The 13,523-nt window shown below is 45.4% G+C and overlaps 1 protein-coding gene across 1 annotated transcript in view; it reads left to right on the top strand.

Annotated features, from left to right (window-relative positions):
- The first annotated feature begins 1,382 nt into the window (after positions 1 to 1,382).
- The window catches only part of LOC128727216 (ankyrin repeat domain-containing protein SOWAHB), an 86,017-nt gene continuing 73,876 nt past the window's right edge, over positions 1,383 to 13,523 (top strand). Inside the window, exons 1-2 of the mRNA XM_053821102.1 lie at positions 1,383 to 1,512; positions 1,660 to 2,417. Coding sequence (XP_053677077.1) covers positions 1,383 to 1,512; positions 1,660 to 2,417 — 888 coding nt within the window. The remainder of the gene's footprint in view (positions 1,513 to 1,659; positions 2,418 to 13,523) is intronic.

Raw genomic sequence — 13,523 nt, 5'->3', positions numbered from 1 at the left:
GTGAGTCTGCGGGCCTTATTTTCCGTAAGCGGCATTACGCCACGTAAGCTGACTGCTGTTTTTTTGGCCTTCGAAATAGTTCAGCGTGGATAGGGGTTCAGCTTTCACGAAAATTTGCACAGGAAATAAAATAAATTAGCTTGTCTAATTACTGTCCCGACAATTCAATCCCGCTTGTTATCGCTCGTGCCGGCGGTTTGCTTTGCTTGATTGTGGGTAGTAAACCTTTCGTTTCGAGTTAGTTTTGAGTTTTTTTTACGATAAAAAGTGTCAAAAATAGTTGTACGACGCAACGCACGTTTACAAAGGTTTTGCTAACTTACCAGAATACGTTGTACCAGCTTGTGTGCCATCAGGTGCACCATCAGCTCATTGGAGTTGATAGGGAAAAATTGCATTTGAAAATGGCTATCATTCTGCAGTGCATCCCCGGGTGATACTAGAATAGAACACAGCGCGATGTTTGCACTTAATTTATTTAGTCCATAAATACTCTCCACGCTTGATTGAGATACAAGACATGGAAACGTGTTATTTTTACCTCTCTCTTAATTTTATATCTCTGTCATCTGAGAAATTAACATTAGCGAGCAGCCGTCCACGCTGCTCACGAGCAAAGGTGCCAAGGAAAAGGGTAACCGATTTCAAATCTGCAAACAGCAGCCAGCAACAGGATGACAAATTTTTATTAATAGCGTCTGGAGGGCAACTAATGTTCAAGTGCCAGTGATGCAATGGTGATTTAAAACACAGCTCTTCTATTGCACTTGCGATGTGGCATCGAATCAATCTTCTCTTTACACATCATTATCGGTACACCGCCGAGGCAAGCAGATGAAAGAGCTGAAAATTATTAATTTCTATCGAAACACTTTAGACGAAACCGATTTGTCTTACCATGCGGCTTAGAGGTGTTGAACTTTACCCGTGTAACACGGTGTAAATTGCTGGCGATAATGCATTCCCGCGACGTATTTACAAGCTCGTGGACACGTGGTAGCTACTCGTGGAAGTTGCGCCGATTCAAATTGTGAGCTATAAATTTTCAGCTGTGGTATTTGACAAGTACTTTAATATATACAAACATGTTGATACTCTAACTACATGTTTTTTAGTTTAATGTAATTTACCAAATGAAGCCTGTTAAAACTCGTATGTTGATCAGGCACTTGGAGTAAAATTATTTCTTCAAAGAAAAACGTTCTCTCTCATATAGCATCCGCTGTAAGCAAACGATGTGCCGCTGTGCAAGCACCCCGTCGAAGGCTGTCAAGAGCGGCGGCAAAGAAACGAGAGAACTGTCAAAATCATACGTGTTTACAAGCTGACCGAAGTGTTTTGTTTTGCTCGCAGTGTTTTAGTGAAATTGATCTATTTCCACCATGGAATCCCTGCCCAAGGAGTTATCACTTGTTGAAATAAGAAAGTTCATGATACAGAATAACTGCAAAGTGACCAACCATGCGCTGGTGAAGCATTTCCGTAGCTTTTTGACGAACAAAGATACACAAGGTAGGATGCATAATGTCATCAGACACGACTCGTAATCACTTGTTGATTCACCGTTTCACGTGTGATAAAATGATGATGACGAAGCGCGTCATATATGTTAATGTCTGCATTTCTATAACATTGTTCGTTATCATGTCATTGAAACAGATGAAGCCAGAAAGCTGTTCAAAATATACGTCAACGAGCTTGCCTCAATCAAGCACGAAGGCAACGAGAAATATCTCGTTCTTCGTCGCAAGTTCTACGATGGAATACCCTTGGAAGAACCTGAACCTGTCGTTTCATCACAACCCATGAGTCCGGCTTCGCGCCCTTATGCCTTTATGCAGCCTGATGGTGAAACATCGCCAATGCGTCAACCTCCACCATACAGACCTCCTCCGGTGGTGTCACCGGATGCGATTTCCTATCACAGTAGCCCGCGCGGAAGTGTTGCCTTGAATCGTCGAAACAGTTCCGATATCGTTCGCAGTGGTTCAGAAATAAGTTTCGGTGGTGAATTTGCGATAATGGACACACGGAAAGTGAATCCGTTGCTTTCGCGAAGTAACAGCAACGACACGCGCCAAGTGGCCGATACCGTTCGCAAGCTAAGTGTCGATGCGTTCTCGTGCGATGATGGAATTCCTCCTGCCATTCCGCCGAGAAAGCGAGTTAGTGAATCTGGAGGTAGCATTTTATCAAGTTCACGTCAAAATTCTATCGAAGAGTCGCCTGCTTTGGTCAGCGATCATACGAACGATAATAAGGAAAATATGGCGACAACGGAGGCCAACGAGACGGGGCCGATCATTTCAGAAGAAAACAAATTAAGTGTTAAAGAAAAAATGTTAAAATTCAACCGGTTCGCATCAGAAGAAGAAGCCAAAATACCATCACCTATTGGAAAAAAGAAGCCTGATAAGGTAAGTGTCCAAGATGTTCTTTTTCTGTTATTTTTGTGACTTTCATTAAGTATTAAAATACCTGCACGCTCAACGACAATCTAGGTTAAATTTTTAATGAAACCCTTATAACTAAGGTATGATTCTCGGACTGAGAATGATCTGAGACTTTTTGATTCGTGATTGATTCTTCATTCCATTTTGATCCATACTAAACATTATGTATGTTAATGTGCAATAATCGTTTGCATATAAAGTGGTTTAGTATTAAATATCGGCAAAATTGATTAAACTTTTACTAAGTTTCTTACTACATTTTGCCGAATTCCAACTGCTGACAACTATGTGTACCATCTGTATTTCCGTAAATAGTTTTGTATTGTAAAGAAATCTATATTGTACATTCTAATTCTATCTACATTGTACTAGAAGTACTACCTATTGTAAGTAGACATACTTGGACGAATCAACCTGACGTTAAGCCAGATAGCATTAGGCGTTTGGTAGCCAATCTATTGTACGATCTAACGATCAAAATGAATTGTAAATGCACAAAATGAAAGATTCCCACCATTGCTAATAATAGAAGAATAGAGGGCAAATATGACAAAGCAGAAAACCCCTCTATTCAAACTAATACACGCACAAGCTTAGAGTCTCCTGATGGGCCTCCTGGTGAAATCTTAACATCACTGCTGGAATTTTTACAAGGTCTCTTTACAGGCCGTGGAACAAAACGCAAATATATGTACACGCGTGTTAGAAATGTTAATAATGCCAACTAGCTGGTGGTAAAACATTCAATAATAATATCAATATTTCAAAACCCAAAATCTGGCCTCCCGGTGAGAAAATGGCATTTTGACAGCGTGCCTATTTCAGCAGTGACGCTGCATCTTTATTTGTAGTTCATTTCGAATCCAGCCTCGTACGCTGTGCGTGTAACCCTTTTCGTCACCTTTCTTCCAAGACGATGCTGTCGACGACTACTTCGCGAAGCCTTGGGCCCTGGTGGTGCTGGTTGTACGACGAAAAGATGCTGACAATGCAATGAAACACCGATTGGAAGAAAACAAATAAGCTTACCAGCTGTCAAAACTATAAATTATTACTAGTGTTGTGGTCGCTTCCAAAACCTTCCACCTTCCGTCACGATCGTACAATGTTCCCCGGGCACGCTGCCTGTCCTATCGCTTCGTTCGCGATTGTATAGTCGTACGGCGGGCGCACGATTAATTTCTATTTAATTGAATAGGATTTATTGATTTTCAATTATGCGGTCCAAAATAGCGGGGCGAGGCAACCATTTAGCGGACCGTAGCTAAATCGTTCGGCGTCCGAATACCTACCTCGTCGAAAATTGAATCGACGACCTCCCAACGGGAGAGAAGATTGTGTCATTTTGGCTATTCGATTCGTGGCAACGCTCCGAACTCGATCCAAGATGATCTGTGCCGCTTATCCCGGGCTAACGATCGTTTCATTTTCTCCATCGGATTTCTCACTCGCTCTCGCGTTTCGAAATCTTCATGCCGTGGCTTTGTGTAATTAATAACTCTAGGGGGAGTTTAATTATTTGATAAAATCGCTCCCTCCGAAATCGCCTGGCTGCTTCGTTCGATCTTCCGTGCATAGATTCTGCATCACGCCGGCTAACTATCCTGTTCGATCCTTCCTTCTGTTATCACCTCTGCCTTCGTGCACGGGCGTTTCGATCCACGGGACTAATTTATCATTCCCGAGGTTAGCTGGTCTATCGTGCGGGTCATGGTGTTTTCGATGACTAGACGCGGACCTGCATACGAAAGTTGCACCGTCACCGCATCGGGATTAAACGGTATCACGATAGTCCACGGGATGTATTATTTTTATTTTGTTTTTTTTTTCGAGCAACTCACAAATATCAGCTGGAGACAAATTGTGTGGACGCTGCCAGTTTGAACAGTGCTGTGATTTCGATGGACCGAACTGATCGTGGGCTCTGCGAGGTCTGGTCTAGGCAGCTGGATACTGCTCCGTCATGATGTGCTTTCATTCCGGGGCCACTTCGAACATGTGTCGATCATTTAGACGCGATAAAAGGATGGCATCAAAATGATTGTTTTACGACGCATGCATTAATGTTTATCATGCAAATATATGTACATTCCAGTGATGACGTATTAATGGAGCATCGCGTACTGTTCTTCGGGCATTTTTGGGTCATTGAAATGGCCCAATTGATCTAGGTTGTGTTGAAAAGTAGTAAAAAATGATTTTTACCAGATTTTTCCTCATATATTATATCCTTTTTTAAATCTTCCCTTATTTGTTCTTATTCGAATTTCATGTTGATAAGCCTGCTCAAGCATTTACTACACTGGAAATGTAACGCTAAAATATCTCTCTTTGCCTTAGGTCGTATTAAATAGGTTGCTTTTATGGCCAGCCACTCATTCCGGATGTTCTTTTGAATAGACAGCGTTGGGAATGGTTTTAGAACCGGATGAGCGTCCCGTTCACTGGATAGATCCGGTTAGAGCCAATCAGACGCAAAAGTTGTGAATGAAATCACTAGCCGGACCATTTTGGGGCTAGTGGAAGTGAATATTTTGTTTCGTTTCTTTATTTTCATTCATAAAAAAAAACCCGCCGCCCAACATCGAAGGAACGAGCCGCGAGGTCCGTTCTAAAGCTAAAGCTCTCCATTGATGAGTGGCGCCATTGTCGGTTCTGCCTGCGTGGGGGCATCAATCAAAAAAGCATCGAGAATACCGAAATCCCCTCCGCAAAAGGTCTTCTAATTAGCAGCAGCCGCATGAATAAAGTGCCCTTTTAGTGGTGATAGCCGCTGGGATCGGTGGCTGGGGCTTTCCCAAACGATGGTCCAGAGTTCTCGGACGCTCCTCGGTTAGCAGCAGCGCGTGTATGTGGTGGAGAAACCGTCGAACGAACTCAATTGCATCGAGAATGAGACTTTAAACTAACTTAATTTCAGCTACTTAGGAGCAGTTTATTTTCCGTTTCATTGAAATAAAATGTGTGTGTTCCTGATTCATGCTTCCTCGGGCGCAAACGAAGAACGTGCCTCGGCACTGGCGGTGGTTCTTTTTACCAGGTGAATACAGACGGACTGTAAAGGAGACGATAATGACTTTGTTTTCTCCGGAAACGTACAGATGTACTCGGTTTCTCGTGGTGGCCCTCATTTGATGTATAGGAAGCAGCTTCTTCGTCCTCTGTTTTTCATCAGCATCGCTTGAAGAGCTGCACTGTGACCGAGGCACACGTTGTCACTCTCCAAGCTCTGCCATTTGCCAGTGACATGTGGGGGCCATTTTCCGTTAGGCATTTTGCAGATGAACTCATTTCCTCAACAATTGGGCCCGGCACATCCGGCTAGCGGGGCCAATCCGATTGCAAAAGGCCACTTTCGAGCTGCGCTTTCTTGTGGTGTCAATGCGGGAATACTCGTGTAAGCATGCCAACCGACACACGCGGCAAGTGCGGCTTTCTAGACACAGACGCGGGAATCCTTCGAAAGGACGAGGCATGCGCGAGGGCGCTGGCACGGAGAGAACCGGGTCGACCACCGGTCGGTAATAATATTTCGTGTGGCCTTTCACCTGAAAGTTCTTCAATCTTTCGACGGTAATTGCATGTCCAGTCTCAATTATGTCAATTACAAATGATTTCGAATTTACATGAACTAATTGCGATTGTAAACACGGCGCAAAACAAATGCTTCCTCGAGATAGGCGTCCCTGGGTGGAGGTGAGGGTGGAAGTGAGCCACGCATGGATGTGTGCCAGCGCCAGATCTCATCTTGGTGGTGTTTTGCAGCTGCCATATGGGAGGTATTTTGAGGTGAGCTGAAGTTAGTTTGATGGCACGTGAACTTTTCGCACACTTCGACCGGTGCTTGGAAAAGGACATTTTGGTTGGGATTTTTTTTCTCCTAAAATTTATTCGACTTTTCTTCAAAGTGTCGTCGATGTGTTTGTTGGCTTTGCATTTCAGTTTTGTTAACAAAAATGAGCCTCAGAATCTGAAGCAAAAAAAACTGCTGAGGAACAGCTAGCGGGTGATATCGTCATTCTCAGCCGATCGTCAGATCGTCTTTTTGCCAGGACGCCTCATCGCCAGAGGGAAAACATTTATTGACGCGGTCCGAAGCCACACGAGATGCATAACTTCTGCAGATAAGCGGACGCCGAGTTTCTCCACTTCTCTTTTAGATCTCCGGGTATATATGTGTGGTGTTTTTTTTTGCCTGCGATAACCAGCCTTCGCAACACTTTGCGAGACATTGGGGACGAATGTTGACGGGCCGAGAACAGGGCGACCGGTTCGTTGGGAGATGCGATTTGTTTTTCTTCGCTGTCTTACCTGGCCTTTCCGTTCCATTTTTAGTGGTTTAGCCCAGGGGGCTTTATTTTCGCTCACCGATTTAATGAGGTGGTCGTTATTGCGCGTTTAATTTTGTAGTCGAAATGCTGAATTCATTAACTGATGATTTTAATGATAGGTATTTTGATGAAAAAAAAAGAAGGAAACTGTGCTTCCATAGTTTTATGGTAATTTTAAACAACGAAAATGGGTGCGATTTTGATGTAGTCGATCAAAATGCTTCAATTTGCGAATGTAAAGTGCTTTGTTTTGTGATAGCATGGCACGTAAACTAAGTTAGGCTCAAGACGAAGCGCACTTTAAGTCGTTTCAATTTAACTCTACAATGTTGAATGTATGTCAGAACCTTTTTGCTCCCCCCGATGTGTCCTTTTGTATTGGCTTTGATCATCAAAATGAAAGTGAAAAATTGTGCACATGTTCGCGAGTATGACGTGAATTAATTGTGCGGCTACGCACACAAAACAAAAAAGGCTCATAAAAAGTAGCGCAAAATTTTTAATCCGCGCCCATCTGCGCTGTTCAGCTGGTTCCTGTTGAGTTTGGTGAAAGAACCATAAAAATCGGTTCGTAAGCATCCTAGACGCCTTGTAAGAAAATTAACTTTTTTACGTTCCGTGCAGAACGAAAGTGAGATTGAATGTTTGCTCCCTATGCTAGTAGCCGGAAGGGAGCAAAAGCTGCGAACTTTCTTTCGCTCGGTTTACGATTCTAACTTTCCCCGTGCCATTGAGTGCAAGTGGCGAACATTAACACCGCCATTACAACCTGGCAATGGGATGAAGCAACAACCGGGGCAGGGAATAAAATATCCGCAAATGCGTCGACAATAGATCTAACGGCGAACGCGAAACGTAGAGGAACAAAATCTGCCGATTTGAACCACGTTTAATGGGCCACCGAGAAAAGCGTGCAAGTGTTTGCGCTGTTGCGAAAAACCAAAGCAAACGAGAAGAATAAGCGGATCTAAAGCGGAGTGAATCAAAATCCCTTGAAAATGTCCCTCACGGTGGTAGGCCCATTCGTTGCTCACGAGAAACGGAAAAGCTAGGAGTCCTGTCCCGTTGTAACGCCGTCACCAGCGCCTGGGCTGTCACACAACAGCTGGGATTTGTCAGCGGAAGGGACCGCGTATGGTAATTTTTCTTGTTTGGTTGTATTTAAATTTAAATAAAATGAACTCATCACGCAATGCAAGTGGTCGCGGCAGGGTGAGCTAGGCGTTTGCTCGTATGCAAGAGTTCGAGTTCGATTCAAACGCGCCCCGATTGTTGCTGTTTGTGACAGCAGCAGAAGAAGCCGGCGTTTTAGAAGGTGGATGTTTGTGTCGCGACTGCGACTAGCAACACGTCCGCGTTGAGCTGCAGTCCTTTATTAAAAGGGATTTGGTCCGAGAACGGACAGACGAAGAAGGTAAACCGCATACCCATTTAGCAATGTGTGCGCAGCAAGACACAAACTGAAGCGTCTTCTGCCCTGAGATGGAAACAGGCAGCTCGTCGTTTGAGACAACAAGCAGTCAGGAGATCCATGGTAAGCGAGGATCCATGGTTAATTGCCATTGTATATTGTCGCGTTGTTTCGTATCGCGTAAAGAAAATGTTAGCATGTCACACGAAATCGGGAAAATTCGGAACAGCTGTGATTTCCACGGCCTCGTTTTCCTCCGTGTGTTGTTTTGCATCGCCGGCCGAGAAACCGTGAGCGTACGCATCAACGCACCACGCTTGTCCCGGCATCGTCGTCCCCGTTTGATGGGTGATGAATTCATCGGTTTATTTTTAGGAGACGACATCGTCATCATCAGTACCGCTGGCCGTCGTGCCGATCGCCTTCTGTTGATCCCGGTGCTGGCACGGCGACGCGTTGAAGTATCATGTCTTATGAATTATAGCCCCATTTTCAACATTCTCTGAACGGCGGTGGTGTGGTGTCGCCGTGGGTGCGCGCGTCTCATCGCTTCTAGAGTAAACAACAATTGACACGAGTCTGTCAATAGTTTGAGGAAATTATGTCATTTGTTACAGCCTTCCACGCCTGTGGCGTGGGTCGTGTTTCGGAGATTTTCCGAGGATTTTTCCACCGAAATCTCGGTGCCCCCGGCGGATAATGGCAATACGACGCGTCTGAGCCGGGCTTTTGATTCGTGACATGCTTTTCTCGCCCGGGTGTCATGAAGGATGCGACACATGACTTTCGGGATCATCCGGGGGCCCACCCGGCCGGCCGTGTCGGTGGCCATTTGAGGTCCCGGGGCCATGGTCTTCGGCGTTTGGGTGTTTGATGAAAAATTATCCACTTTGGCTTTGTTTTTCCTGCCGTCTCGACGTGCTCGACGTCCTGCCCGCGGTGTGTGGATGTGAATGCGATCCGTGTTGGAGATCTATTTAAAAACTACAAATATTTGTCTTTCGTGTGCATTTCGATATCCATCAAATGGCATCGTAAAGGCATTCATTCGGCGGCGCGCGTGTGTGTGGCCATTAGAGCGATACGGTTTGCTATCGTAGTCCTTTCATAACAAGATAATTTCAATCCCGACAGATAGTCACTCCTACAGACATGTTTCGAGGAGTTTAGGGAAAAGGTCTTATATGCATTAAAATTTGCGTTATTTTAAGTTTACGGAGGCTTGACTCTAAAATAACTGCGTATTAGAACACTCGCAATTAGTCCAAAGAAATGGTGTTTTTAACATAAATGTTTCTGCATTCCTTCACTAGTGAATGAAACTTGAATCCCTAATATATATACTGCACTTGCTGCGAATCCTTCGGTTTTTTTTTTCAAAGAAACGACACAACCAATTGCAAAATACAACAACTCCCCGTGGTTACCGCGAACGTTGCAACCGACCGAAGCATGTTGCTCTATTTGTTTGTCACTGCTCCGTTAACTCCCATCGGAGCTGCTTGATTCTCCCCCAAAGAGGAGGAAAACAATAGCATGCCGCACACACAAATCGGCTTACTATCTGATGTTTTCCTTATGAACGACGATTATAAAATGTTGCTGTGCTCGAGCACAGGATGCAGGTTTGTTTCAGCTACAAGACACTTGACAAACGGAATCCTCCGTACCAAAAATAAACCACCTCCGGTTTTGCTTCTTCCGTTTGCACGCCAGGCGGACGCATTTTAGGACATCCTGCAGGCAGCAGTGACAATATTAACGCTTCTGCAGTAGGTAGGTGAACGCCGGACGAAGCCCAGAGGACAAGCAGAATGCGAAACGGACGAAGCGATCCTGCAAACGACGATCGCATGCCTGCATGTGGTGAGAAGGTTTGGCGTGAATGTTTGCATGCATGGAGATATGTTTGCAGCAAATAAGTTTAATACCGTCAACTATATATGCAAATTGCACCGGGCACACAAACACAAACATTGAATGGGAGTTTAGAGCCACTGGCAGGCGAAAGCGCCGGTGTACAAGAAAACTACAGTGTAGAGTAGCGTTGCGTGGAAAAACTAGCTATAAGTAGCGTAATGGGACAAGGCTCCTTTGGGAGTGGGAAAAGCCGGGGAACATTTTCCCGCCGCCGGTCACAACGTGTGGCAAGCTGACAAAGGAAAATTGTACCACACTCGACACACACGCCGTTGCCTAGTCGCCGGAGTTGAAAAAGGAGCAAGCACAACACGCGCTAAGGGTGGTTTGGTGGAAAAATCGGAACCTCTCAACCCACCGCGCGGGACATGCGCCAGGAGACATGGAAACCGGAAACAAGCCAAAAGTGGCACCCGACCATCTCCGGCACGGTGATGAGAATAACTCTGAACTCTGCACACTACACGATGATCCGAATCAAGCGGTTACCGACCCTGATTGAACCGATCTCTCTGGGCACGCACTGGTCGCTAGTTGCACTGTGGCTGTGGGAAAGTTCAAAAGGGGGATGAAGTTTTTCCGCAAAAAACCTTCAAGTGTATATTATCGACTCCCGGTGAACGCGTGGCCCTGGAGTGCGGTAAGCGTTTTTGACGGCACTCGACTGTTGCCGCTGTTCGGATGGTGAGAGAATATCAGAACCAACCGACTGGGATGCACTTATTTGTGCTGTTTATTATCATTATGATTTTAAATAAAATGCAAAACAGTTCGCGCTCGCTCGAGTGCGCCACTCGGCGAGGTTTCACTTCTCCGATGTGCCGTTTATCGAGCAAAAACCCACTTGAGAACTGCTTCCGGTGGTTTGCTGCAGTGCCTCCTTCCGACTTCCGTTTGGCAGTCAACCGGAAAACAAGGATATTTTTGGTAATATTTCCCGCCCTCGCGTCGTGCTGGTACCGCGCGCGCTCGAGTGCCTGATAATGGGATGACCGTTTTCACAACCGAATGATAGGAAGAACCCACCCAAACCTGGTGGTGGTGTTCCGGGCGAATGGAGAATGAACAGGAAAAAAAAATTCAACCATTTTAATTGATAGCGGGTACCGTTCGGTGTAGATGCGGCATCGCTCGAGGGCATGATCCTTCGCTCGTGTCCTTTGTGGATGCAATGTTTCCGGAAGTTTCCACTCCAAAGTTACCGGGTATGTGAGTGTGTGTGGGGTGATGTCGAGTGGACAGGACCTTACGCCTTCAATTAGCGAACGTTGCATCATGCTGTGTGTTGTAAATAATAAAGCACCCAAGTGTTGCTACTTGACCGGGTCGTACTCCTGATGTTTGGTGCCGGTACCATTAAATAATGTATCTCTGTTCGCTGTGCACAGCCAATTATAGCTGATATTACGATAATTGTGAAAGTGTGCCGAATTTTTTGTCTGAGCATGAAAGGCGCAAACGTTGTATTCAACGTTCAAATGTGAGTTTGTGTTGTGTTGATGTAATACAGCAAATAGAAAGTGAATAGAACAAATAGAATGTAATTTGTTCAACATTCTTCAGATAGGTGTATAAAAAGGATACGCTTGATCAAAATAAATATTGAATATCTAAAAGTATTCGAACCTTTGGAATGTTCGTCGATCTGATCTTTCATTAGCAAAGTACATCTTTGTTTAAGCAAAGCGCAAGTTTATATTGTGCGTGCAGGTGTATGTTTAAGCCAGGTTGGTTCAGAATGGGTATCATTATCGTACAGAAATGTTTAGCGGTTAATTAACCGCAATCAGTTAGAGATCATTTAACACATCCTCCACGGGGGTAGCGGCTTCATGGATTGTTAAACTGCGCGGATCGCGCTGGTGTGCGTGCCTGCGCCCGTTAATTGTAGTCCCTGTGAAAATCCGTTGTCAAGTAGCCAGGCCGGGATGTGGGACGCCAAATGGCTAGGGTTTCCCTGGCCAACCCATGGGTCATGGTCTCGCGAGCCGTAGGTTTCCCCGTTTGAGAGGGTTTTGGACATTTGAAATAAGAGTTGCACAGTTGCGACGAAAAGGCCCCCGGGGGGTTCGGCCCAGCCTGCACATCGTGCAGTGCACACACACACACACACACACACACACACACACACACACGCGCGCGGGCTCGCAGCGCGGACGCTAACTGCAGTTAATTTATATTCCGCGAAAATTAATTTTCGTTTCCACGCGGACGCCATAATTTAAATGCAATGTGTGTAATTAGTAGGCCATGTTTTTATTCACGCATGTTGGGCAAAATTTACATTTTTTGCACATGTAGGATAATTTATAGATAGGTGGCAAGCGCGAGTGCAACGATCCTCGCGAGTGCTGCCGCTGTCTCTCGGTCGGTAGTGTAATCATAGAAAAAAAAGGTTTGGAAAAAGTGCGGAGGATGCTGTCTTTCCGAATTTTGCGCGGCAGATAACGTGGACGTGTGGAGTGTGGTACAAAAAAGTCTTATCGTTGGAATGCTCTAATTAACGCGAGGAAGTGCAATTGAATGGAGCCGCTTGGAGCCTGGAGCTAGGCAGCCATTTTGCAATCTGTGATTGCGATTTGAACTTTTCATCTGCACGAAAGCAACCCGGTGGATGAAGGATGCTGTAGGCAATTGCGGGAACTCCTCCGATTTGCATAGATTATGTAAATGTCGGCGGGAGGGAGCGCACTGGAAGGATGTAGGTATATTAAATTTGGGCAGACAGCGTCGAGTGGTGCAACACACTATCCGGATCTAATATCCGATGTATGCAAATTAACCCCTTTTTGACTTAATCAACGCAATTCTTCGTACTGATTGAAAGCCCATACCGGATCGTCGATGCACGCTGCCGAAACTCCTCGATTCATGTGAAGCGTTGCTTGTTCAATAGAACGGATTGCTTGTTTTTAGCGCAACAAAAGAAACTAGCAAAATACGCCTCACGTGTGGTACCTTCCCCGATTGTTTGCCAGCCCACTTAGAGGAGGGATGACCCGTTTTCCGGGCGCTCGAAGAAGACTCATAGCCAGCCAACCTGTCCCGAGTATTCCCGGCGCTGTAGGTAACATTGGCTGATTATCTGGCCGAAATATATTCATCTGGCTTCTCCCAGGAGTACCGTGTGCCGAGATGAGGCCCGGAAAGGGACTCGTTTATGTGTTGTTTTCGCTGCTGTCGATGGTGCCGCTGTTCCCGGGAAGGGTTGGCCTTAGTTTAGGGTGAAAGTACACACACATGCACGCACACACAGCGTCACATACGTTGATGCACGCACAAGGATACGAGGGTGTGCTGGACTTTTATCCAAAAACATAGTACATTTTGATGAAATATTTGCGAGAATCCGGCTACAAAAAGGTGGAAGGAAATGGAGCACACTAGCCGGTCCATCACAGATTACAT

This window comes from Anopheles nili, chromosome 3 (assembly GCF_943737925.1).
Source record: "Anopheles nili chromosome 3, idAnoNiliSN_F5_01, whole genome shotgun sequence".
NCBI lineage: Eukaryota > Metazoa > Arthropoda > Insecta > Diptera > Culicidae > Anopheles > Anopheles nili.
This window is presented reverse-complemented; position numbering and strand designations above follow the sequence as displayed.